Here is a 25722-nt window from a genome sequence, read left to right on the forward strand (position 1 = left end):
GAGGGCAGCGAGCAGTTGGCGTTGCGGCACTGGCAGGCGTGCACCAGGGACTGGATGCAGCGCTGGATGCTCAGGCGCCGCGAGTCTCCGGGGCTCTGCGTGGCCGCCGCCTGCTGGTTGTTGCTCTCGTCGTCCAGGCCCAGGCCCAGCTTCTCCATCTTGTGGTCGTGGTTCTTGGTGTTGTAGCACGTGATGCACAGGTCGTAGTCCTGGGGAGAGAGGAGGCCGCACAGGGGGGGTCAGGCCGGCCCGCCCCGCCCCCGCCCCGCGCCCCCCGCCGGCCCCCCACCAGCCCCCGCGCGCCCGGCTCACCTCGCACACCGTGCAGTGCCACCGCGTCTCCACGTGGTGCTTGCACTCGTTGCAGGTGTAGACGAAGCGGTCTTGGCTCTGGGTGTGCAGCTCCACCAACATGCACATGGTAGACCACTGGGCCCTGCGCAGGGACGAGAACTCCAGGTGCTTGTCCCTGGCCAGGGTGAGGAAGGCGTCCCGGCCGTCCATCAGGTCGCAGGGGATCAGGGGGTCGGGTTCTGCGATGGGGGGCAGAGAGTTGGCTGCGGGGCCGGCGATGAGGCGGATCACAAAGAAGACCTGTAACAGAGTGGGGGGGCGATATTAAACTGGGGGGTCTTCACATTGGGAGCCACGATATGAACTTCCTGGGGACGTTCAGGGGGCTTGAAAAGGACATTTCCCACAATTCAACGGGCTTCCTGTGAGGTGAGCCAAGGTAAAGAGAAGCTTAAATAGGGGGAGCCTCATCGGTACTTCCTCCTTCCTAGGAAGCAGCCGGGGGTGGGGGTGGGGGTGGGGGGGGCAGAAGGTGTGGCGGCCCATATTTGAATTAATCATCAATATGAATTACACTAAACCCTTAATATTGTTCAATATACCCTTCTAGATGAACTGTTATCTGTAACAGTGTCCGGCCTTAAAGGGCCAGCTTCCCCAGGGGGTCCCCTTGCTCTGGAAAGAAGGACCCCAGCCCAGCCCAGCCCAGCCCCCGGGATGCCTCTGGCCGCTTCCTAATAGCAGAGTGCCTGAGCCTGTCTGTGTGTGCATGGGGGGAATTCAAGCCTTTCCCTAGGGGGCACGACGGAGGCCCATGACTGCAAAGGCTCCGCGGCCAGCCTCCATCAGGGACACAGCAGAGCCCTTGGCTGCCGGCTGCCTCTAAAGGCCTCTGCTGTCTCGAGAGAAACGGCTTCCACAAAGGCTTAGCCGATAGAACATCTGATTTTCTGCAGGTCCCACAGAACCGATATCATGAGGCCTCGGGCCTATTCAGGGACAAAGTTCTGGAGTTCTGCTCAGTGCCTTCCTAGGTCCAATCTGATCTTGATCCTGACAAACCTCAAAGGCCTTTCCGAAGAGCCGTTCTGGACCGTAGCAGACCATCGGTTAAGGTGGCAATGCACTAAAGAAGTGTTGAGGGAATCACCTGTATTCGCTCTACTACCTCAGGGGACTCTGAAGACATTGATTGTTATAAAATGGATCCCATGGAAGCACAGCGAATCTTCAAAGAATGGAGAACAAGATCCACTTGGAGATCAGCTCTGCCTTATGGCCAGCGTGACTTGGACATGCAATTTCTTTATCAGGAAAACAAGGTGGGGACTGGGAAAGGGATCTGTCACGTTCCAATAGCATCAATGGAATTCAGAGCAGGAAAGAACCTTTGGGAAAAGGTCCCTCTTTCTCCTGCTCCTCGGTAATTTCAGACACAGACACACACAGAGGCAAAGGCCATGAAATGCTACTCGAAAAAACCAGCAAGTAAACTCCCTCCCATAACAAATGCCACTAGAAAGAAATGCTTTCAAGAGCCAGGCTGTTTCCATAGCTCCCAATGACCATGCCCAACTGGTTAGAACAATGATTCTGAAAACGACACTTTCTTCACTACTTGTCTACACTGACCCCTCACTTCCTAGCAGGGTGGCCTGGGACTATGAGCAGTTTGCACTGTCTGCAGAGAAAAGGAGTGTAAATCACTTAGTCCAGTTTTCTTTCCCGATCCCAAGGCCCTGCCATTGCCATCCTAATTCTAACATTAAAACAAAGCCAAAAGCATTTCTACAAAACCAACAGCACTATGTGCAAACATGGCAGCATTCAGAAAAGGCAACAAGGACCCAGGAGTCCAGGCCTGGGCGGGCATGATTCACACACTAGGCCTTTCCACTTATTAAAGTCATTACAGAAAAGCTGGACTTGGTTTCAGAGGACATCTCTAGCATATTCTTTATCAACATTTCAAGGTGAAGAAGTGGGGGTGGCCAACGGAGTCTTCTTTCCTACACCACAAACACTGGCTGTTCACAAAATGATGAAAAAGACTGGGACACCAGTGACAGGGGGAGGGTGCATGTGTCCCACCCATTAAACAGGCAAAATGAAGGTGTGCTTGATGACCAGCTGAAATCGCCACAGCAATGAGGGCAAACATGCTACCCATCTTTAAGGAATACAGGAGAAAAGGGGTGCCTTGGTTGTTACTATGCCAGAGGCTGATCCCCTCAAACTGAAAAGGTGCCCTGTGTTCCCTGAGAGGAAGGGGAGATAGAATGTTGGGGGCCTGTGGAGTAAGGTTAGGTAGCCTCCCCTCACCTCTTTGTGCTTCTCCATGGTGGCATAGAGCTTCTGGGACAGGTCATTGGAGACGTTGGGCATGCCCGGCTTCTTCTTGTTACCCCGGCTCAGGCTGCTCTTGTTTTTGCTCGTTTTCTTGTTATTTTTCTTTTTGGCATTCTTGCTGTCTCCCTTAGTCACCTGAAGGAAGCACGGGACAAAGGTCAATGGCTTGCACACAGAGAGAAAGCAGGGAGGGTGTCCCTTCTATTCTCAAGCAGTAAATCATGAGGGCATCAAGTGATCTCTGCCAGGAGTCTTTTGCGGTTACTTGGTCCATGCCCATAGAGTCACGTCAGTCCTGCCCCTTCAGAGAAAGAAGCAGCAGGGCCCTGGCCTTTATTACTCCCTTTCAATGGATTCCTACAGGTCTTGGACAAGAAGGAGGCTCTCCCCAGTCATTATTCCTAAGTGGTTGACACAATAACCTTCACTATTTCCAGACTCCCTGCTTGTCTGTTTATTCCAAGGGGAAACAGAGTCTGAAGGGCCGAGGGGTCAGCCTCTGTGCACCAGCCCCAGCGTTGGTGGGACCTTAGAGGTTATCATGTTGTACCATTCTATGGCTCCAAGCAAAGAACTATTTCTCGGTTGGGGGGCTAGTTTGTCTACTCCCAATAGGGATGACCTTCCAAATTAAACCACCAGAAGTCGTCACTAAGAGCCAAAGGCCCAAGGTCTAAGACAGGAGCTCACATTTCTTCTTCCCTCATCTAACTGAAACCAGATCGATTCCAGCTGGCCCATTCTAGTCTCTCTTTTCCAAAGATTCCCCAGGGGCTGGGCCTTACATCTGTGCTCTCATTGCTGGTGTTCTCTTCTCTTTTTCTCTCTTCTTCTTCCTGCTCCAGCTCCTTAATGCTCTCCTCCAGCACATTGGGCCAGAAATCGCCTTCAAAGTAAGGGAGCTCCTTCGCACTAGTTAAACGATCTTCTGTGGCTTGTTTAAAAATATCCTACAAAAAGTCATACATAGTTAATCACTATCTCCAAAATTGGGGAACACAGAATACAAACCCCACTTGCCCAAGAGCCCCCCAAACCAGTTAATAGTTTAAAGTGGTTAAGTTGGGTTGCTCCTGTGTCAAACTTTTCCCTTCACCAGAAGAAGGGATGGCTCCCTGGGAAGGCCATAACAGGAAATGCAGGCAACCTCTTCATTTTTCAGCTAGTATTTCCATCCTGCCATAGCTTCCAGGAAGGCTGAGCTGTGAAAAGCAGAGCCTACAACACTAGTGCAAGCCGAACCCAAAGAAATACAACAGGTCACAGTACATCATTATGGATTTTTCTAGGCCAATTTGAAGTCATCGTCCATGTCCATTTGACACCACCATGCAGTAAGGAACCTGGAGGCCCATCAGATCAGGATCTGAGACTAAGTGAGCACCTCCAGTAGAACTCACTTTGTAATCATGGACGATGCGTTCTGACACGGACTTGTCCAGCATCTTTTTGTACCATTCCTGCAATCGCTTGGGCTTTGGGATCTTCTGATCGGGAGGGTGGCAGTGAAAGATATAGTCGTCTCCTTCACTTGGGGGACAGGCCCAGATATGCCCAGTGGTGTACCTAGGGGAAGAACATTTTCATTTAGAACCCATCTGTATTTTTTCCATCAAAAACAACATAAGCTAATAAACCACAAGGTCATGTGACGGCTGCCATCCAACACCACCCATGTGCCCTTGATCTAAGGCTGGAGGAGGCTCCCCAAACCAAACAGGGCTCTTAGGCTACTGGTGGCAGAGAAGGGAGAAGGAAGGGTTCGTGGTCACTGAGGGTATGAGCAAAGCCAGCGGGGTTCTAATGAAGATGTAAGACGGCCATAAGTTTTCATAGCAGAGGGCCCCAAATTCCTGACGATACAAAGCTGGAAATGCTCGTTTTAAGGCAGTGATGTTGAACCTTTGAGAGATGGAGTGCCAACTCCCTCCCCCGGCCACATACACACAGAAGAAGGGAGAGAAGTGAGCAATGTTCTCAGCCAGGGTCAAGAGGGGGAGGGGAGTGGCCCAAGCACTCTGCTCCCCTCCAGCTCTGCTGCCTGTGAGTCGCCCACCTTATCCTGTGGGCACCCATCCCAAAATGCCATCAGACACCATGGAGAGGGGGAGGAGGATGGCCAAGTGCCCACAGAGAGCCCTCTGTGAGCCATTGTTGGCACCCATGCCATAGGTTCACCATCACTGATAGAAGGAAGAAGATATAGGAGGAGGTGAACAACATCTTTAACTAGGACAGCAGAACTTGCGCTAAGGCCCAAGGGTCAAGGATGGCACAGGATTCTGCACTAGCCCAGAATGAGTCTGGTGAGGACTATGGCACAGTCCATGGGATGAGCACACCCAACCAATGGATTACTTCCACTGAAGGCAGGAGTGGAGCTGAAAAATGTTCTTTGTTCATTTGGTTTCACCATTGGTTTGTCCAGCCCACTTCAGAGACTGCCCTAGGAAGAGGTCTTAGCCAAAAAGATAACAGCTTAAGATGGTCTAGAAACAGCGATAGCAAACCTTTTAGAGACTATGTGCTGCCCCACAGGGTCCCCCCCCCCCACACACACAGAGAAGGGAGGAAGCGATCCCATTGGGCTGCTGGGCAGAAGGGTGGGGAGTGTGAAAAAATGTGAGGCACGGTGGAGAGGGGGAGGGGAACAGCTCCGCCTGAGTCCCCCTGCCTTTCTAGTAAAGCCCCCCCACCCCGTTGTGGCACAGGTGCCCACAGAGGGTGTGCCCACAGAGGGTGTGCCATAGGTTCGCCATCACGGGTTTAGAACACTCTCAGGTGCAGGCACACCCAACGACAAGTCCATGATACAAGAACGTCAATAGTGTCCAAGGGCCGCTAGCACCCCTCCCTACTCCCCATTATCATTATACCATACTGCCATTTCAAAAAAGTGAGAACACAGACACACTTACCCTAATTTCTTGACATATTCTAAGTAGCCAATTAAGATTTCATGATAGACTGCAGTCCTGAAGCATTTGGGACGGAAAAAATGAACACTGTCGAGGTAAGATATATATACTCTCCTAAAAAGACAGGAAGGAAAAAAACCAAATCAAATCCTGCTGAACTGGTCCTCCACTCAAATATAGACACTTCAGCAGGCATTGCCAGGAGGTGAAAAATTCTCAAGGAAATACATTCAGATTCTACCTTAACTTACATAAGGTGCATCTCATACCTGACATCTTAATATCACAGGGACTTTTCCAAATGAATGACTTTGCTACCCTGGCTGGGTATGTCACATTCCTCCTCTTGCCAGAAAAGAATCGGCTTACTTCCGAGCTGTGTGACCCTGGGCAAGTCACAACCCCCACTGCCTAGCCCTTATCACTCTTCTGCCTTTGACACTTAGTACTGATTTTAAGAGAGAAGCTGGGGGTGGGGGGTGGGTAAGGAAGAAAGGAACAAGCTTTATCTCAGTGTTAAGTATCACCACAACAAATTCTGTACTTTCACTCTGTAGGCAACAGAGCAGATGCCACGATGGAATCATCTGGAAGACTTCACAGCTGTGAGGAAGGGGACCGTGCATTTTAAGTTAAAAACCTTCAAGGAGGAGGAAAAGCCTTCAGACTCCCAAGGCCGTCTTCCCCCTCATTTGTGTAAGAATTTCTTGACTTTGCCACTCTTCTTGCCCCATCCCTCCTTCCTCTACTGCTCCTAGGACAGCCAGCATGCTAGACTTTAACACAGGAAACACGTGCCCCTTGCATCTGTCCCTTTGCCCACTAACATCCTACTGTACACCCTACAATCTCAAGTTCCACTTCTAAAAAGCTCTTACCTCTGATTGGGCGGGGGACAGTCGGAGCCATACTCTTGAACATGCATGCCAAAGAAGCACAAGTCAACCCCATCGATTTCCTCAAAGGCAAAGAGGGCTTTTGTTCGGTATGGGAAGGATTCGGCCATCTCGCCACTATCGACAAATCTATGTGAATCAGAATCAGAAGGACATTCAGAGTGCATTGCTGTTGAAGTGGAAGATGTGTAAAAGTTCGCACCCCAAACCCGCCTTGAAATGAAACAAAAATGAATGGGTAAAGAACCAGGCCTGGAGAGGGGGAGGTCCTGGGTCTAAAACTGGTCTCTGACACTTCTAGCTATGCGATCCTGGGCAAGTCACTTAACCCCAGTTGCCGCCTAGCCCCGTTATTTTCCTGCCTTGGAATGGATACTTAGAATTGATTCTAGGACAGAAAAGGCCAGGGTTTTCAAAACAAAAAACAAAACTAGTGGAATAAAAGAGATATATATACCTTGCTTTCATGCCTGGTTTCACTTCGACGGTTTTGTCTGAAGCATGAACAACCCGAACTGTGACCTCTCCTGACTCGGGGTGATTCTGCCGTCGCAGAAAGTCATTTACTCGGTTTTCTAGGAAGGTACCAAGCCTGGTAGATGGCAGCCCTAGATAAACCAAAATGATGGTCAAAAGCAAGCCACAGGTACATTCCTTCAAGGTAAGATTATCAACTACCATCAGAATGACCTGCCTCACAGTGGATGGACACATTCCCGTGAAGTTTTATGAGTTTTCATAATAATGGAGCTTTTGTTTGCACATCAAATCTCCCTCCCCAGATCTGAAAAGAGACTAAACCAACACCCACCCACTCTGCTTCACAGACTGTGGACTATTCTGCAGCCTCAGTCCTTCACCCATACAAGGAGCACACAAGTGAATCTTCCCAGACTTCTCTGAATCTTTCACACTGATCTTTTCTCGTGGCACAGTTAATAGCTAATTACATTCACGGACAACTGGGTTCAGCTAGTCTCAACAACAAAAACTGCTGTGGAACTTTTGGTGAGTATGTGGGCACTCTTCCGTGGAGCAGATAGATGCTGACAAAATGGGATCTCTGGACAGCCTTCTTCAAAAGCCTAAATCAAAAATGGCCGGACCAATATCGATCTTTGCCAACAGGCTGGGTGGGAGGTAAAAGCAGTTTGGAAACTTGCAATCTGCTTCCAACACCTGTGCGATTAAATGATCTGTTCTGAGGAAAGACTCTTGAACACACATCATGGACAAAAGGAGGCTAAATAAAGCCAAGTCAACAGTAGCGATCCTTAAAGACCCTGATCTGGAGGCAGACCCATTCAGGGATTCGACATACAGCACACTCCTCTTTCAAGTAGTCTGATTTGAGGGTAGTATTGGGAATTTCCCTCGGATTTGGTTTGCTACCATTTAAGTTAAACGAATACATAATTCCATCTAGTTTCTATTCCATTTAATTTACTATCCTTTTCCCTGAAAGCAATTTCGAGGACACTGATTTATTGAGAAATGGATGGTCTGAGACTTTGCCTTAAGACTCAGGAAGCTGCCCCAACTCTCTAATCCTCTCCAAAGTATAAATGAGGTGTCTGTCCATCTGTTCTCCCCTATCAATGGACTCCCAAGTCTGGGCCAAATCCTGCCCACCAGCTTGCTCTGTGTCTCTTCTCAGAACCAATCAGGAAGGGCTACCCCAGTGCAAGTTAGTCTTCAGTGACACTTCACTAAGACTAAATTTGGTTACCAAGAAAGAGATGACTTACTTTTAGCTGAAAACTTGTTTTCTTTCCGCGTTCGCCCAGTTTTCTTCAGACACCCATCACAGACAAATCTACGGGGAGGACAACACATAACAGGTCTCAATGTGCTGACTGCATCTCACATGGGGTAGAGAAGGCAGCTTTCCCAACATTCAAAAGGGACCTTTTAGAGTCACTGTATCAAAATGTGGTAACAGAAAGGAATCTCGGAAGAGACGCTCAAGACCAAGCTGTACCTGAAGTAGAGTGGCAATGGCCTCATACCCTTCCGCGCTTCTCCTGCCAGGAATGGGGGCAGATGAAGCCCGGTATAAGACAGGAAGGGCCTGGTGTCTCCAAGGGAGTATAAACAAAGTGCTCTGGGGAGGGAGTGCTCCCCCCATTCAATTTGTTGTTATAAAAATAAGGAGGCAGGAGTTGGAGAGAATGGTAGATGCTAGATGATGGCACAAATCACTGCATTGAAGAGATGATGAAACATGCCAACTTAGAAGCAAGGAATCGTATGGAAATGAAGAGGAATGACCTCAAGAAAGACTTTGAGAGAGGGCTGAGCCTGGGCCAGAATGCTGGAGGAGAGGAATATCCCCTAGAAAGGAAGAAAGGCAACAGTGGGGGCTGCCTGTCCTCTCCTGGATGCCAACCGAGACTCAGAACAGGTGTTTTCAGACAGAAGGCCTCCCAGGGAAAGTCCCAAACATGAGACTGACATGCCTGGCAAGAACAGAAAGGGCTTTTGCCTGCCAAAGGAATGTCCCAAGATGTGACTGAAACACCCATCCCCCAACAAGTCTTGACAAAATGGATGACCACAACTTCAGATGCTTCACATTGGGAAAAGACATAAGCCTTGAGCAAGAAGCCCTTTTTTCCCCCTGAAGGTGCACTGGGGAAGAAATAGCAGGGTCAGCTGATGGTCTGCATTTGTCATTTGGTTTTGTAACCAAGGAGGGAACCAGCAAGCTTCTGCATGTAATCTAATGGAAAGGACTTCAGAGGGAATGGGGTCAGGGTAACTGCACTGGGTGAACTTGGGTAAGATGAGCTATAACCCAGGGTATGACACAAAAACAGCTAAACAGGATGGCTGAATAGGACCCATCCTAAGTGGTCTCCCAAAGAATGGAGGAGAGGCAGCATTGATGTGGGGAATGTACCAACAAGACTGATTTCAGTTGTGGGAAAAACTAAAAAGGATTCCTATCAAGATAGTTAGGAAAAGAAGTGGCCATCTTGGTGAAGCTTGATTGGCTTTACACAAGGCCAGCCCACACCAGAGAATAACTGGATTTCCTATCATGACAATGTTGTACTGACAAAATGGCTCCCGTGGTCACCTGTCCTGTTTCTAGCTCAGCCCTACTATGGCCATCTTCACAATGTAGCAACCACGAGCTTCAAATCCAAGTCCTTATCACTCACTGTCAGAAATGGCCAAGATTTTGATTTATCTGCCATTGGCTTTTTAGTGCTGTAAGGATCATGAGACCTTTCCGTTAGAGTTTCAATTGAAATCTAGCAGCAAGTATATAGTTTACCAAGATTTTAGCCAAATATTTGTTTCACTCATGGACAATGAACTGACTAATCTGGAACTGGCTGAATGGCAAGACCTAAAGAGTATCCACCAAGGGATATCTGCTTCGACCCTTCCACTGAACACTCGGATGTTTAGGGAATATGCCTATAATATGCAGATGTGACAAGGCTGGGAGGTAACATACTCGGAGAGTCAAACAAAGACGAAATATAATCAGACAACAGGTCAAGTCTTTCAATTGATATTTATAAGTACTTTTCCTCAGGAGAAGATGGAGGAAGCATGATACAAAGCAGTTTGTCTGAAAAAAGCTAAGAGATCTGGTAGATTCCATGTTTGGTGTGAGCCAACAGTGAGAGAGCCAAAACCCTCATGTGATTCTGGGCCCAATTCTAGAAGGGAGATAATGAGAGGCCCATTGGACATAGACCCACCATTGATACCTTGCAGGGAAGAAGGGTACCAACTTATTAAGCTGAGGAAAGGTTGAAGAAAGAAGGGTGATTAGGTCAGTGGCAAGACTGGGGTGAGAGGTGGGCAGCAAACACATAGAAAGGCTGCCTCGGGAAGAGGAGTCTGCTTGTCAGGTTTTCAGCAGAAGGAATTTGGGAGAGGCATGAATTGTCAGATGGGCCTGGAATTCTGCTCAGTCACTACTCTCCACTGATCCTTAGAAAAGACACCAAATACTTCCAGGCCTCAGTCGTGTTTAACAATGAAATGGGTGAAATTGAAGCCTAAAGCTATGATCCAAGTTACCATGGTATCTGATAGGCCAGATGCAGCCCCCTGAAGTGCGGTGCGACATTATTCCTAATCTGATGCATACAATGAGTAGGATACAATATAACGAAGCTGCCTTAGAAACAGACTGACTGACGGATGAGCATTTCCTTTCCTTTGCCCATCACTGGCCTAGATAATTCTTTTGCTTACCCAGAGGGCCAGATGACTTCGTTGTGAAGCACACAGATCTGATGCATCTTCCGGCCACATTCTATACATTCGACAAACCTGAAAAAGTCAAGTGACCAAAGAATGAAACTCAGAAACCATCAAGAAAAGCCCACCCTACCTAGGCTCCTTACTGTAAATTGTCAAGGATTTACCACACATGAGCCATTCACTCCCTGTCTTTGTGGCTTACTAGAAACCGATCACTATATTGGTGACACACAAAGGCAAGTAAGTGTTCTTTGGCCAGTAGGTTGGAAAAAGAACAAAGGGGGAATTCCAAGACTCCTGCCTAGACAACCAGAGAAGTGAGATCTCACTGGTCAAGTTGGGCCCCCCCAAGATGGGAGATCAGCTGCTCTCTTCTCCAATTCTTGGGGTGGCCCAGAATACTCACTTATTTCAATACTCCTTGTTTCTTGGGGTCACGCCACAAACAAGGGCATTACATAAGCCCTAATACTAGGAGATGGTAAAATCAACAATTGTGTTTTGTGACTACGGTCTAGCTGAAGACAAGGAATGATACCTACTCTAAGGAAGAGCCGTCCCCTAATCTTGTAACAATCAGATGGGATAGGTCTATAAACTCCCAAAGAAAAGGGTAGACAGTACTTTATTCCTTTAATTTCACAATGACTTTTGTTTTAATTTTCCCCAATCATATGTAAACATTTTTTTAATAGGTGGGTGGGGGCTGCTCCTGGGGGAGGAGAGGGTTCCAAATTCTCTCTCTCCTTCACTTCCTCAAGACTGTAAGCAATCTGTCATCAATTTTACAAAGGACGGCACAACCCCAAACCACCTGATTAAAGCCATGTAAACTACCTATTTGAGAAAAAAGGTCTTAAAGGGTTTTGGAAAGAGGATGATAAAACACTCTCAACATCCACAATTACTTACAATTCAGGATCTAGTGTATCGTTCTTTCTTTTGGAAAACTGTTCCTTATTTATTGTACTATGGGAAGAGAAAAAAAGAGAAGGGAGGGGGTAACATTAATCAAATGCCCTTCCCAAGAAATGATTCTTTCCCGTCACCACCCTCCTAAATAAAATAAAGAACTGCTGGATGCACATCAGTTGTCTGTTGGTTTAGGGTTCATATATTGGTCTTTCTGTAGCATTTAAAAAAACACCATAACGATTCAGGACAATTCTGAGGAACTTATGAGAAAGAATGCTATCCATATCCAGAGAAAGAACTGTTGTGAGTGGAAACCCAGAAGAAAAACATATGACTGATCACATGGTTCGATGGGGATAGGATTGGGGATGCAGACTCTAAAGGATCACCCCAGTGCAAATATCAATCATATGGAAATATAGCCTGATCAATGAAACATATGAAAACCAGTGCAACTGCTCATTGGCTGTGGGAGGGAGGAGAGGAGGAAAAGAATAGAAAGCATGTAACCATGGAAAAATATTCTAAATCAACCACATAAATAAATGAATGAATGCCATGCGATGGCAGTGGAAAGCAAGGTGAAATTTAAGTTAAATTAAAATGGCAGTTTACTAATAAAGGCCATATTTATCATTCTGTTATTAATATCCCCGATAACGATGCTTAAGGAGGAAAGGTATATCTTTCAGAGCACCGACACTGGCACAGAAATACACAAGGAACAAATATTCAGAAAATGAGAAAATGGACCACCCATGCCTTGGATCTGGGAAATCACTCACTTCTCAGGGACACCAATAGTAACACCCACCCTCCCTTATCAGGTACCTCTTTTCAAAGGGTCCCCGGGGCAAATCTGGTAACTGACTCCTGTTTTTAAACAATTTCCCCAATTACACGTTATAATGCTTTCCAAAATTTTAATTTCCAAATTACACTCCCCTCCCAGAGATGGTCAGCAACCTGATCTAGGTTATATATGGATGATCAAGTAAAACAGATTTCCATGATGATCACATTGTTGGAGAACATGTATATAAACCCCAAATAAATTAATGCAAAAGATAGTCTGCTTCAAACTGCATTCATAGTCCAATTCTTTCTCTGGAGGTAGAGAGCATGCTTTGTCATAGGTCCTTCAGAATTGCTCTGGATCATTGTATTGATAAGAAGAGCCAGGTCATTTACAGTCAATCACCGAACATTATTTCTGTTACTGTATAGAAAGAAAGTTCTCCTGGTTCTGCTCACGTCACTCTTCATCAGTTCGCCATCCTTGTGAAGGCAGTGTGAGAATAGCGACGCTCTGGAAAGCCTAAAGATCCCCTATTTTCTCATCTCCCCGACCCTGTCCTGGGTTTCCTTCAAATACTGGATAGAGCTGGTCTCTTATCACATCCAGCTCATCAATTCGCATGGCATGATAGCACCATCATATACCACAACTTATTCAGCCACTTCCCCAGTGGATGGGCATCCCCTCAATTTTCAATTCTTTGCCACCACAAAAAGAGCTGCTATAAATATTTTGGTCCTTCTCCTTATCTTTGATGTCTTTGGGATAGACCAAGTCATGGTATTACTGGGTCAAAAGGTCAGCACAGTTTTAGAGTCCTTTGGGCATAATTCCAAATTTCCCTTCAGAATGCTTAGATCAGTTCACGACTCCATGCATTAGTGGGTCAATTTGGCCATATTCCACCCCCCCCAACATTTTTCACTTTCCTTTACTGACCCCACTCTTTCCACCATACAGCAGTACCGCCCATCACGGTGTTTTCCAAATTTTTAGCACTTATCCCACCAAACACACTAAGGTTCATGGGATAACTTTGTTTTCCTTAGGGACTTTCAATGGATTCTAAGCATTCGCTACTGGGGCCTACTCTGACTGGGAAATTACAATTTGTGGTCCTGATATGGAGTTCAATCCTCATTCTAAGTCCTGTTGTTTCCACTTTACAAGAATTAATGATTCCATGGATCAGAGACTATAGACAAGAATGATCTTGATTTAGACTAAATCTCTGACATTGTTAACAGTGCCAACCACAGAGGTGGTTATCCTCTTTCCTCCATCTTTTCATAGTCCAGGTCTAGGAGAAATTACTTTTCTAATCTCTCTAAGTGCAGATCCAGAGAGTCTGGGCACTGCTTGTTTCTAAGCAAAGCATCCAAGAGGAGAGGTCTGCCCTCAGGGATGGTTTGGGGGCAGGTACTTCTCTCCAGTGTGCCAGATAAGTGAATCCCAAAATCTGAAATGTGTCCTGTCATTGTCAGAGAGTGCCAGCAATACACTGCCTGTCTCACGAGGCACTGTACCCCTCCAGCCTCCATTTCTCCATCTCTACAACAATCTATCTTAGGAGTCGGGAGGACAACCAACACTGGCCAACTATGTTCCATTTCTACTGCAGAACAAATCGTGCCCCCCCCCCCCCAGAGACAGCAAGACCCCAGGGGCCATAAACTAGTGCTGTCCAACACCCAGAAGCACTACTAAAAGGGTCTGGTGGCAGTACTCTGCCAACCATAAAACTACAAATAGAAGAACAGAGGGGAAAAAACGAAGCTACATCTGGAACATGAAGGGACTTTGTCAGGAATGAGGAGAAAAGAATTTTCAGGTGAGAACATGGAAGTAACTGGGACACTGGTTTGAACACAGGTTTATGAAATGGACACAGGACTAAAAGGGATCATTGTGATTCTAGAATAAACTTTTCATCGAAGCAAAGCACTGAGATCCAATATTGACCAGAAGCCACAAGTACTTACGTTTGAGGCTGGGATGGATCATCCCCCAGAGAAACGCTCTCCCCCTGGATTTCGTTGAAACACTTCTCACAGAAATGATACCTGTCGGCAAGAAGGCCATACTGGGGTGAACTATCCCGTTCACACAACACAGCCCAAGCCAAGCAACGAAGCCACCAATCACAGCAGGCCAAGGAGGGGGACGGGAGCAGAGAGCAGGTCATCAACGACGACAAGAACATTCAGTGATGGACATTGGGCACACACAATTTGGGTTTGGGTTTTTTTTTTTTTTTTTTTTCAATCAAAGCCAAGTGCAATCAAAGACAAGCAAGAGGGAGGACACAGACACACACATACTCAAAACAAAACAAAGAGATGAGGGATTGCAGGACAACAGAGAACATAAAGGTAGACAGGACAACACAAAGTAGAAAGCCAAGGCAAAGCACAGATTAGCATGAAATCTCTCAAATGGGAGCATAAGCAGCAAATCAAACAATTCAGGAAACCCACACCCTCTCATTTTAATCATCAAGGCTTGGAAGCAAAGGATCAAGAAGAAAATGAATCTATCCTGAGGGAGGGAAGGAATGGGACTCTGACTATCCTTTAAGGAGAGGACACCCATCCCTCCAAGCCATCTTGACAGATGGTAAGAGGAGAGGACAATGGGAAGGGGGAAAAGGCTAGGACAAAATGGAAAAGTCAAATCTGAGAAAGCCAGGCAAGCACAAATTCTCTCTTTCATCAGGCCAAGGGGGCACTGACCACTGGGAAAATCCTTTAGGGTCGAGGCCAAAGGACAGGGGGACAGTCACGCACTGGTATAGACACACACAGGCCGCTACTTGTTGAATATGTTACCATTTACTATGCAGGTAAGCCAACAAATACTGCTGGGTTGGGCTTTTGGGTTAGGACCCAGATGATTTGTGGAGACAGCAACCAACATATTTTGGGAGCAGGCGAGGAGAGGACAATGGGGAATGTTTAATACCACCTATTATTTGCTGTTTAAGCACAAGATGTTCCAAAAGACTTAAGTTAGGCTGTCCTTACATATTCCACTAAATATAACCAAATGGCCCCTAAACCATCACCAAAATGTTCATGAGTGCAAGCAAGAACTTCAACTTTGTCATTGTTTTTCAAAGCCACAGAGACTTTGCTAGGCCAAAGTTCAAAATGAGCCATGACCAAGAAGGAGGGTCACTAGTGAGATGGTCATTCATTTAAATGCACTAGATTTTCCAGCCTTGCCATGCCAGGGTGCCCACACAGAAATTAATGCACTGGGCACAGTTCCATTGAATGTAAGCTATTGAGGAAACAAAGACTGTCAGTTGGCGATACGGATATAAAAATAATACTCAAGAGGAATGCTTGCTACTGACTTGTCTAGCCCAGTAATGGGTAAACTTTTGAAAGAGGGGCCAAAGGAAAGGAAATGCTCATCTGCCAGTCTGTTTCTAAGGCGACTCTCTCGAAGTTTCATTGTGTTGTATCCTATTCATTGGATCCGTCCGATTAAGAAGAATGTCGCACTGCTTGGATAGAACATTTCAGGGGGCCGCATCACTGCTCTAGGGTAAGGGGCCTGTCTAAGTCCGTCTATCTACATACATATATCTAAAATATCAAGACTCTAATCATGGAACTCAATGCCTTTCTGGGAGCAGAGAGAAGGGCTGGATACGTTTGGCTTTTTATAAGTCAATAACTATGAATTCACAAGTACAAGCTGGGATTGCTAGTAGTAAGTTTTTAGGACATTTGAAAGGGGGGAAAATCTGAAAAATGTAAAGCGGGTTCGAGGAGTAATGTGTTTTAATGCAGGATGGATTCTGGTTCAAGCCCCAAAGCCTAATACGAGAACCCGGTCGCTCTGGCTTGGATTTCTAGGAGGCAATGACCCCACAAACCCAGGAAGCAGCTAAAAGAGGAGTATGTGGTTGGGGGCCCGGAGCATGATTGCTTTGTGAAGGCTCAGGCTTACCTGTTTTGGTAACTGTAGTAAGTGGCATCTCGAGGAATGGTGCATAACTGTTTGCCATAGCAACAAAGGGTTTGGGGTGAGAACTCCAACTGTAAGACAGTTTGTAAGAGATGCAAGTTAAGCCAAGAGAACAGTCAGTAAAGAGACTAAAACAGGAGCCTTCATGTAGAACACTGACCTGCCATGCTCAGTATCTGAGCTTCTCTTCACCTAACTTGATTTATGTGCAACTCTGTAAAATCTAAATGTAAAGTCTAAGTGAAAAAGCTTTGACTTAAACTCTGCCCAGCAAGCCTGGGACAGTTATTTTTTCTTCCAAGTACAGGAATGTAGAGAGTATCTACAGTTACGTGTCTCAGCCTATACTCACTATTGCCCCATAAAATTGGCACTCTTCTTATCTCCATCTGAGGAAACTGAGGTTCAGGGACGGGGTAGGTAGGGTGTGAAGTGGCTACTCATGTTCCCAGTGGTGGGAACTTGGGCTGCCTTCCCATTAGCCTGGCCTCTGTCCTTTCAGCTGCTGTTGCTGCCTCCCACACCAACAACACGTTTTCCTCGATTCTACACTTTGGCACAGACTCTGCCAGGGACTGAGGAAAAGGAAACATTCCCACAGCTCAGTCAGAGAATGGAGCAGACAGCCCAATATGACCTTCAACACAATGCCAGAAAACAAGATGCAAGTTGTTACCTTTCTGCCACAGCAATATCCCAGGTTCTGCATAACGGGGTCAATCTCTTGCTCAAACACCTCAGCCAACTTGGAGCAGTACTTGTACACACGGGATGTCTTCCGGTTATAGAGCCAGGCATTGTTGAACATGAGCCATATGTCATCCACATATTGCCAGGGCTCTTGGTACTGTCCAGTGTCTAATTTCCTCTTAATGGTAGAAAGATCCATGGGACACTTCACTATATCAAAATAATCCTAGAGGAAAGAACAGCCATGAGACAGAAGCTTATGTTAAGTCCCAGACACAAGGCATCGTGTCTCATTTATGTCTTTATTCTGAAAAGAAATCCAGTTCCAAAAGGAGCTGTAATTTTACTCTAGGTCAGTGATAGTGAACCTTTTAGAGACCGCATGCCCAAATTGCTAACCAAAACACACTTATTTATCACAAAGTGCCAATAGGGCAATTTAATCTGAAGACTGAGGTTACATTAACATCTTTTGTCTAAAGAAAGGCACAATAACAGAACTTTCAAAAGATACAAACATCTTTTAATTGAAAGGTTAGTTTGCATTTAGCATGCTTTTGAACAATTAATGTGATTTTTGCTGTTATGTGCATACTGTTAATTTGTCTAACCTTGGCTCATACTTTCTAAGTTTGAGAGGAACACATGTAGCACTCATATACTATCTGTTAATATGCTTCTGGTGTCAGATTTGATATAATTCAAATATGAAAACAGCTGCTCATAAGATGATCCAAACAACGTAAGGAAAGCAACCGTTAAGTGTTTTCATTGACTTAAAACTATTTGGCAAGGAATTTCACAGTTTAAGGATTTCTTTTTCAGAACTAACTGTGCTGTCCTTTGTCATCCCTTCTATCTTCGAGTATTTCAGGTAGGTCATAAAACTTATTTTTCCAGACAGAGCTTTCTTAAAATTCCAAAAGCTCCATTTCCAGATTTCCTAAATCTAACCAGTATAAGCAGGAAAGCTCAAGTTCTTCAAATTTGGCTTTATCTGGAGAAGAAAACACAGGGTTGTCCCCATGTTACAGAACTATAAAAAACTGTTGCTACAATGCTAGAAAATTCCTTGTAGATTTCCTGATGGCTTGTAGAATAGTCTGCAAATGCAGAATTCTCCAAACAAACAAACAAACAAATAAATAAATTTCTGATTAAGTGTTTCAGCTGTCTGCTCTTCTTAAGGTCTCTTTCAAAAACCTGTTTCTAACAAATGTTTTGGTAAGTTTTCTGCCATTCTCCCTACACCTTGTAGTTTGTTCAGTACATAAAATGTAAAAAACATTTGGCTTTGCACATTTGCAAAAACACTGGTTGGTAAGCCAGGCCAGAAACATTGAGCTTTGGATATTCCTGCCCTTTCATTCGTAAACAGCCTAACTTCATCCAAGCAGGCTACAAATGTCTCCAGGATTTGTCCTCTGCTCACCCACCAGACATTATTGTGCATAAGTAAACAATTATACTGTGTCTGAATCACCTCAAGAAGTGCTTGAAACTGTTGAAAATTCAGAGCACAAGGCATGATGTAATTCAGCAATTTTGTGACATCTTTGAGGACATCGTCAAATTTTTTGCTGCTTTCTCTGGCACAAAGAGCTTGTTGATGTTTAAATGAAACAGAATGACTCGATGTTTTGTTTCTTTAACAAAGAACTGTATGAAACCAGGATGTTGCCCCCACCAGAGAAGGTGCCCCATCGCACTGATCCTGGTCTTTTATTTTATTAAATATTATTTATTATTTTATTTATCACATTTATCTTGTGATAAATATCTATCCCGTGCATTCTTTCAGGTGAAGACACCAGCTCTTCTCTCATGTCACCAACAGCATGACACAAAATGACTGCTAGCCTGGCATGATGACTTATATCTGTGCTTTCACCTAAGCTCATACATAGAGTAACAGGCTGCCTTTTGTAAATCAGTGGTGAATGGCTGACTCACATCACTTGTCATGAGCTGGACTCAATCTTTAACAGTATTTCTGCTAAGTGCCAACAACAGAGATGTGTTGAATAATTGTATCCTTGTCTGGGAAATCATGAAAAAAGAGAGGGGCTCACCGTGTTTTGCTACGCACGGTAAAAACTGGCAGCTGAGAGATGATTTGTTGCAGAAACTAAGATACTGGGAATATTTCCTCAATTTCCCTTCAAGAAACTTTTGTGGTTGGTGTCTAAGTGCCGCCGGACACTGTGTGCGACACATCCCACTTTCATTACTCAGAATACAGAATGCTTTTCCATCATGGTCGGTCAATCACTCCAAATGACTTTGGCCAGGATTCTTGGAATGATCTTTCCACTATCTTTTTACTTTTTTTTTTTTGCTATATTCATTTTTGGGTGTTCAAAACTTGGAAGTCTACAAAAACAAAATTTTTTAAAAAAATGAAGCACCCAATACAAGTCTATTCCCAAAGCAAAGAGCTAATACTATTAGTTAAAACTGAAGAAATGGATTTTCCCTGAAGCAACCTTCTATGGTAGAGAGTCTCAGCTGGGGTACCTTTGGAATTTCCACCAGGGCAAGGGGGCAATGCTCTACCGACCACCATTTCCTACCTCTGCTGTATGTGCCTTGGACCTACTTCTCCAGGAATTTGCAGCAATAAGATGAAGTGAAGGTGCAGCACACATTTCCCATACACAGGAGGGGGGCAGACCTCCATCATCCATATAAGTCTCATTTTCCCACAAGCAGGAGCCCAGGTGGGTTCCTAACAGACAGTGGCCGATCCAGAGCCATCCCTGGCAATCCCAGTACGACGCGTCCTTTCCTAGAGCGCACGCACAGGCCACAGAGAGCGGAACCCTGCTCCCCCACCCATCCCAGCACCCTGAGCATCACGCAGGTCATATGATGTCAGGGAAATGCATCCTGGGCTAGGCAACACTGAAACCTTTTGTGTCCTGGATGCACAGAACAGAAACGTGGACGTCACTGACACACGGACAGCCATGGCTCCCTAGGACAGAACTGATCCATAACCCGACCCCAGCAATGACTTCCCCAGGTCAGTGACTGTCCCTCTTTTATTGAGCAGGGAAGAGAGTCTTTTCCAGTGGCCCTGAGCTGGTGTTCTGTGTCTTTTTTTACATTGTGAGCCCCTGAGGGCCAAGGAGCAGTTAGAAAAGGGAAATATCAATCCTGTCAAAACTCTGCAAGCCTGCCTTCCTCTTTTTATGAAGCCAGCAGTATCCTAGTGGGATGGCTGCCCCGGGGCGGCTGTAGATCATGAAAACTCACAGCTCTTTCCAATAGGACTGAAGAAGCAGTTCTGCAGTTTACCTTTAAGATCTCATAAAGACTAGTTTTGAGTGACATTCTTGCAGATGAGTCAACAACAAAGCAGGGCCCACTAGTGACAGGTGCATGGCCAGTGCTGCAAAGCCGAAGCACTCCTCTCCTCTCCAGCCCCACAAGGTGGGAATCACCTTCACCACAGTGCCTCCCTCTCACAGCATGTCACCCAGCCACCTTATACTCCCATCAGGCGCCTCTTTCTGGCTTTCTAGTAAAGCACGCTGGGTCCACGGGTACACGTGCCCACAGAGAGGTCTCTGCGTGCCATCATGGCTCTAGGTTATCTGAGGCCTTCCAGGTAAGAGATGTAAGGCTGCTATCCTGTTCTAGGTATAGCTATGCCTGGCACCAAAGCACTGGTGTGCCAGGAGAGAATTCCAAATTACCAGGCAAACAAAATGTGACACAACTATCTTTTTTTTCCTGGGGCAACATTATCACATCTTTTGATGTCTTCTTATTGCCTTTCTCTGCCTATTATCACTTTTGGCCAAACAGAAGGATTTTCAAGGCTAAAAGGAATCTTTAACACAGAAAATTTTCCATAGATTTCTTTCTTTCTTCCTGTGTATTGCTTCCAAAACAGAAAAGTGGTAATGAGTAGGGAATGGGGGTTAATATGTGTCTTGCCCAGGACCACACAGATTGGAAATGTCTCAGGCCACATCCTCTCTCCAGGCTTGGCTCTCTGAATTCACTGAGCCACCTCACTGCTCCCTGAGCAATAGGTTTTGAATGAACAATTCTTCATGGCATTTCATGACAGGATTTCTGCCAATCTACCAAAGCCCAAACCTCATAATAGTGCCATACTTCAGGGGTGGCAACAGAGGCAGGACTGGGTCCACAAGTGCACAGTCACGTACATACCGGGATTCCTAGAAGCTGTGGGTCAACAGGCTGCCGGAAGGGAAGGGATTCTGGATCTTGACGGTAAAGGGCCTCCAATGTTGGCATTAGTGCCTGACGCAATTCTTCTGGCTTGAAAACTTAATACAAATAAAAATACACACATGTAAGTTAGAGCACTTGAAAAATGCCAGATCGAGCCAGCATGATCCAACTTGACCGGCCACCCCAAAAACTAAGGAAATGGCTACTAGTGAAATCTCTCCAGAGGGTGCGAATTTGTCCGTTGCAGGTAACCCCTGCCCAGGCAATGTCCTGTTAAGAGGCTTGAGATAGGTCAAGGTCCTCGGTGCAGTTATTAAAAAATGGTGAACTACTCAGCACTGATCAGAATTGAGAGATATGTGTGTCCTTAGGGCAGAATATATCAAAACAACCCAAAAGTAGTGACATGATACTTCAGGTATAGAAGTCTTAGGACCTTTACAAGCACAAAACAGAGCATCAACAAAATACTGCTGCTCCCGAGCCTGATGGGAGGAACAGCGGAACTCAACAGAACACCAAGCTCCAGACTCAGACCATCATTTGGACACTCATATACAATGGGTGTGAGCCTACTGGTTCAGCAAGGCCCGAACCCAAATGTCAAGTCACCAGAATTCTCCAAAGCTGCAACAACCATGTTAGTTTCAGATCGACTCATACGGTTATGCCCACAGAGCAGAAAACACAGGGAAAATGTATTTATTGTATGAAAATGGAGGGACTCGCTCTGAAAATTGTCTTTCGGGCTTTAAGATTCAGGTTTTCAAGTGCAAAGATAAGGAAATGCAAAGAAATGGTCTCCTAGCAAACACATTTGCAGGCCAGTTCCACAGAGAACCTGCACCAAATCAAACTTCACACAGCAGGATTCCCAGACAAGTCCTTTCGAAGTCAAGTTGTGTGTTCTGTCTTCCTACATATACACCCCTAGAGTCCATTCCTCTTCTTATTTCATTCAAAGAGTGATGAAGCATCTCTTGGACCAAGTACGGGGCCCCCCAAAAGGTTTGCTTCTCACCTAAAGGCCCTAATATGCAGCCAGGTGCTAGTTAGTCCAGAAAGGGTATTGGTGGATTGTTTTCTTCTGGGGAAGGAGGGGCACTTAACTGGCTGATCTGTGAAGATCTCTTGGAACATGACAGCTAAGCTTGGAAGGCAAATTTGCCCTCCAGCCTGCACCACCTCTTCCCTACCCTCACCCCAGTCCCCCCGCCCCAATGCCCTTGGTCCACAAGGGAGAAGCTGACCTAGACTTACTTTTTTTCTTCGACTGTCCTGGAGCTGGGGAGGACTGAGTAGCCGGAGTGCTTGGCTGGTCTTCCTCCTCTTTCACTTCTGTCTTTACTTCTCTCGGTTTTTCTTCTGTGTTCATAGGTTCTATCTTACAATCTTCTGCTGCTGCTGCTGCTGCTTTAACCTAAAAGAGAAAGTAGCTGGTTCTGTCCTAACTCGGCCTCAAATACCTTACCAGACTGAGGTATCATTTCCTGCCCGTTACAGTTGGATTTTCAGAGAAAATACATAAGATGTCATTAGGAATGTAATTAATGAGCTCCAAGTCATCATTTAGGTCTGTGCCTGGCCATCTGGCTTTTATAGTCCAAGGAACTGATCAGATCACACAAGTCATAATTAGCTTAGCTTCTCTCACCTCAGGCTTGTTCTCCTCGGACTGGGCCTCTCCTGACTCTGATGGCTCCTCCTCCATTTTAGGGCCAATTTTAATGTCCTGTGAGGGCTGTTGCTCAGGAGCAGTCTGGGAATTCACTTCCATGCTACTTGTCGATGGAGGGTTTGATACCTGTCCTTCAATGCTGACAGCAGGCTGGGAAAGCTAAAAAAAATGTAAAAGGTCCAAATTATACCAAGAACATTTGCACTGGGACAAGTTTGGGGTTATGCTTTCACCTTTTCCTAAAGCAGAATTTTAATCTTCTACTTCACTCCTCCTGCTGTTCAGGCATTTAAATGAAATTTTCTAATGTAGGCCTCCCAAACCTTATAAAATGGTTGTTCATTCACTCTCCAGAAGGGATTGATTGAGTATTTAGGACACGTTTAACCTGTCATGGTCTGCCATTGAGCAGTCCTTGAACGATTAGTGATCGCCTAAGGAGGGGTGCCTTTGAGCCCAGACTAGCCTGGCATGGCACTTCCTTAGTGGAAGCCACTGAGGGCTACTAGTCTTCCTGAGGAAGCCGGGTGACTTGTAGGGCTTAAATAACGCACTGATGTTTCTAGTTGAAGAAGGAACAGAGAATGATCCTCACAATCAGGCACTTAAGTATAAGGTTCAGGCTTGACCAGTTTCTATAGGGAGGGAGGGACGCAACATAAAAGGAAAATTAGATTTCTAGAACCATAACTAAGGATGCCAAGATGTTTTAGATCCAAAACACATAAAAGGGAATCCACGGAGGAAGGAAATAAACATTTATTGGCATTTTAAAACTATATCCCAACTAATGCTCTCAACAAGGTGTTAGAACTACCCCATATTTTGCAGATGAAGAAACCAAGGCAAATAAAAGGGAAAGTGATTTATCCAGGATCACCTAGCTATTAAAAATGTTTGAAGCAGGAGGTGATTTCAGGTCTTCCTATCTCTATCCACTGCTGCACTGTCTAGTGGTCTAGTGGTTTATTGTTTTTTAGAACCCTTATCATCTGCTGCCTCTAGATCTGATGGTAAATGGGTATCATTCCATCTTTTTCCTTTTTTAAACCCTTACCTTCTGCCCTAGAATCAAGAGGAAATACCAATTCCGAGGCAGAAGAGGAAAGGCAAACTTTAAATAGGTGTGTGGGCTAGGTAAATGAGGTTGTTAAGTGACTTGCCCAGGGCCACTCAATTAGTTAAGTATTTAAGGCCAGAATTGAACCCAGGTCCTCATGATGCAGGGCCTGGCTCGCTTATTCACTGAGCCATCTAGCTGCTCCTTTACTTTAAATATTTCAAAATGCTTCTTTTTTGCCTATGTTCTATAGCCTTAAACCTTACAAAGGACTATTCTCAAGTAATACCACAGAGAGGCCACCTTTTGAAGAAAAGGCCTACAATTACAGACTGGAATGAATCTTTGGGTCCCCCTTTGACCATGCTGTGAGCTGGTGATGGCAGGAGTGGCACAGGAGGGACTTTTTCCTTCTGATGACAATCCTTTTTTCTCAGTTAACAACCAAATGCACTTAATGTGCCTACTGTTTCATCAGCACCATGTTGGGTTCTCAGAGGCACCCGATGGACAGTGATGGCACGACATCACATAGAGTTCATTTGTCAATGGTTTTGCAAGGCAGAAAAAAGAGGAAAAGGAAATGTTACGTACTGGTGTTGTTGGCTGCTGAGGTGGCAGCGGGGCCGTCGGGGTAGGCACAGAGGCTGTGGTACTCTGCTGGGAGAGGGGCTGCTGCTGGGGTGGTTCGACTGAAGGGACAGCAGGAATCGGAGGCTGGACTTGGGGAGGAATCTGTGCCTGAGGTGGTGTTGGAGTTTGTCTTGGAGCAGGATGGAGAGCTGGGGGTTGTGGTCCAGAGGGCAGTGCTGGGGGTGTTGGAGCAGGAGCGCAAGGTACTGGAGCTGGAGGCTGTTGGGATCCCATGCCTGGGGGTGTGTGATGTGGCGTAGGAGTCCGACTGGGGACTGGAGAAGGTGAATTTCGATGCAGTGAAGGTTGAGGGAGAGGGGGGCAGTGAATGTGGTTGCCCTGAGAACCTGGAGTCATTGCAGGAGAATTCACAGGACAGGAAGAGCCGGACATCTGAGCCTGTTGAAAAATATCAATTTCATGAGTTCATGCAAGGAACACGTTACAGAAAATATTTTAAATGTCAAATTTCTTTACTTCCACCACGTCTAGGATGAGAAGGTCGACATTTGTTCCATAAAGGGAACAAAAGGTGTTTTATAGATAAACATCTACAGACCCTGACATGTTTCCCATTCAGTTTAGCAAAAAAGCACCATAGATGCACCATTCGATGCTCCCCGCAGTGCTGAAAATGCAAATCCAGAGCAAGCCTTTTACATACTTGAGACACTGGTGCCTGACTGCTGGGCTGTGCCATGGGCATATTTGCAGCATTCAGTCCTTGGGAGGGAGCAGAAAATTGATTCTGTTGAAGGAATTGGTTCTGGCTAGAAGGCTGGCCAACCCCTGGTTGTTGCATCCGAGAAGCAAAGGCAAGAGACTGCAAAAGAGAACAGCCCAGAACACCCTAAGATCAGGCCACAAGGCTCAGTGGCAAGAACTAAGGATGTCTAGCATGGCAGAGTGACCTGACAGCTACTATCATGAGATGTATGGCGGTTGGACTCCAATTCTTCTGGTTGGGTCCGAAGGGCAGAGTGGATTACTTTTTGCTTTTTATACAAAGAAACACTCCCAAACGAATATAACTGTCTTAGAATGGAACGAGCTGCCCAGCGAAGGAGAAGTTT

At 45.8% G+C, this 25722-nt stretch overlaps 1 protein-coding gene across 1 annotated transcript in view; it reads right to left on the bottom strand.

Annotated features, from left to right (window-relative positions):
- EP300 (E1A binding protein p300) overlaps window positions 1–25722 on the bottom strand; it is an 87148-nt gene that overhangs the window by 1493 nt on the left and 59933 nt on the right. Inside the window, exons 13-31 of the mRNA XM_044679307.1 lie at window positions 25314–25472; window positions 24611–25048; window positions 22933–23115; window positions 22539–22698; window positions 21255–21373; window positions 17056–17295; window positions 16362–16450; window positions 14384–14464; window positions 11600–11656; window positions 10679–10756; window positions 8206–8273; window positions 6915–7065; window positions 6440–6586; window positions 5562–5675; window positions 4044–4209; window positions 3429–3593; window positions 2617–2778; window positions 313–594; window positions 3–209 (exon numbers count right to left, since the gene is read on the bottom strand). Coding sequence (XP_044535242.1) covers window positions 3–209; window positions 313–594; window positions 2617–2778; window positions 3429–3593; window positions 4044–4209; window positions 5562–5675; window positions 6440–6586; window positions 6915–7065; window positions 8206–8273; window positions 10679–10756; window positions 11600–11656; window positions 14384–14464; window positions 16362–16450; window positions 17056–17295; window positions 21255–21373; window positions 22539–22698; window positions 22933–23115; window positions 24611–25048; window positions 25314–25472 — 3066 coding nt within the window. The remainder of the gene's footprint in view (window positions 1–2; window positions 210–312; window positions 595–2616; window positions 2779–3428; window positions 3594–4043; window positions 4210–5561; window positions 5676–6439; window positions 6587–6914; window positions 7066–8205; window positions 8274–10678; window positions 10757–11599; window positions 11657–14383; window positions 14465–16361; window positions 16451–17055; window positions 17296–21254; window positions 21374–22538; window positions 22699–22932; window positions 23116–24610; window positions 25049–25313; window positions 25473–25722) is intronic.

Source organism: Gracilinanus agilis, chromosome 5 (assembly GCF_016433145.1).
Source record: "Gracilinanus agilis isolate LMUSP501 chromosome 5, AgileGrace, whole genome shotgun sequence".
Lineage (NCBI taxonomy): Eukaryota > Metazoa > Chordata > Mammalia > Didelphimorphia > Didelphidae > Gracilinanus > Gracilinanus agilis.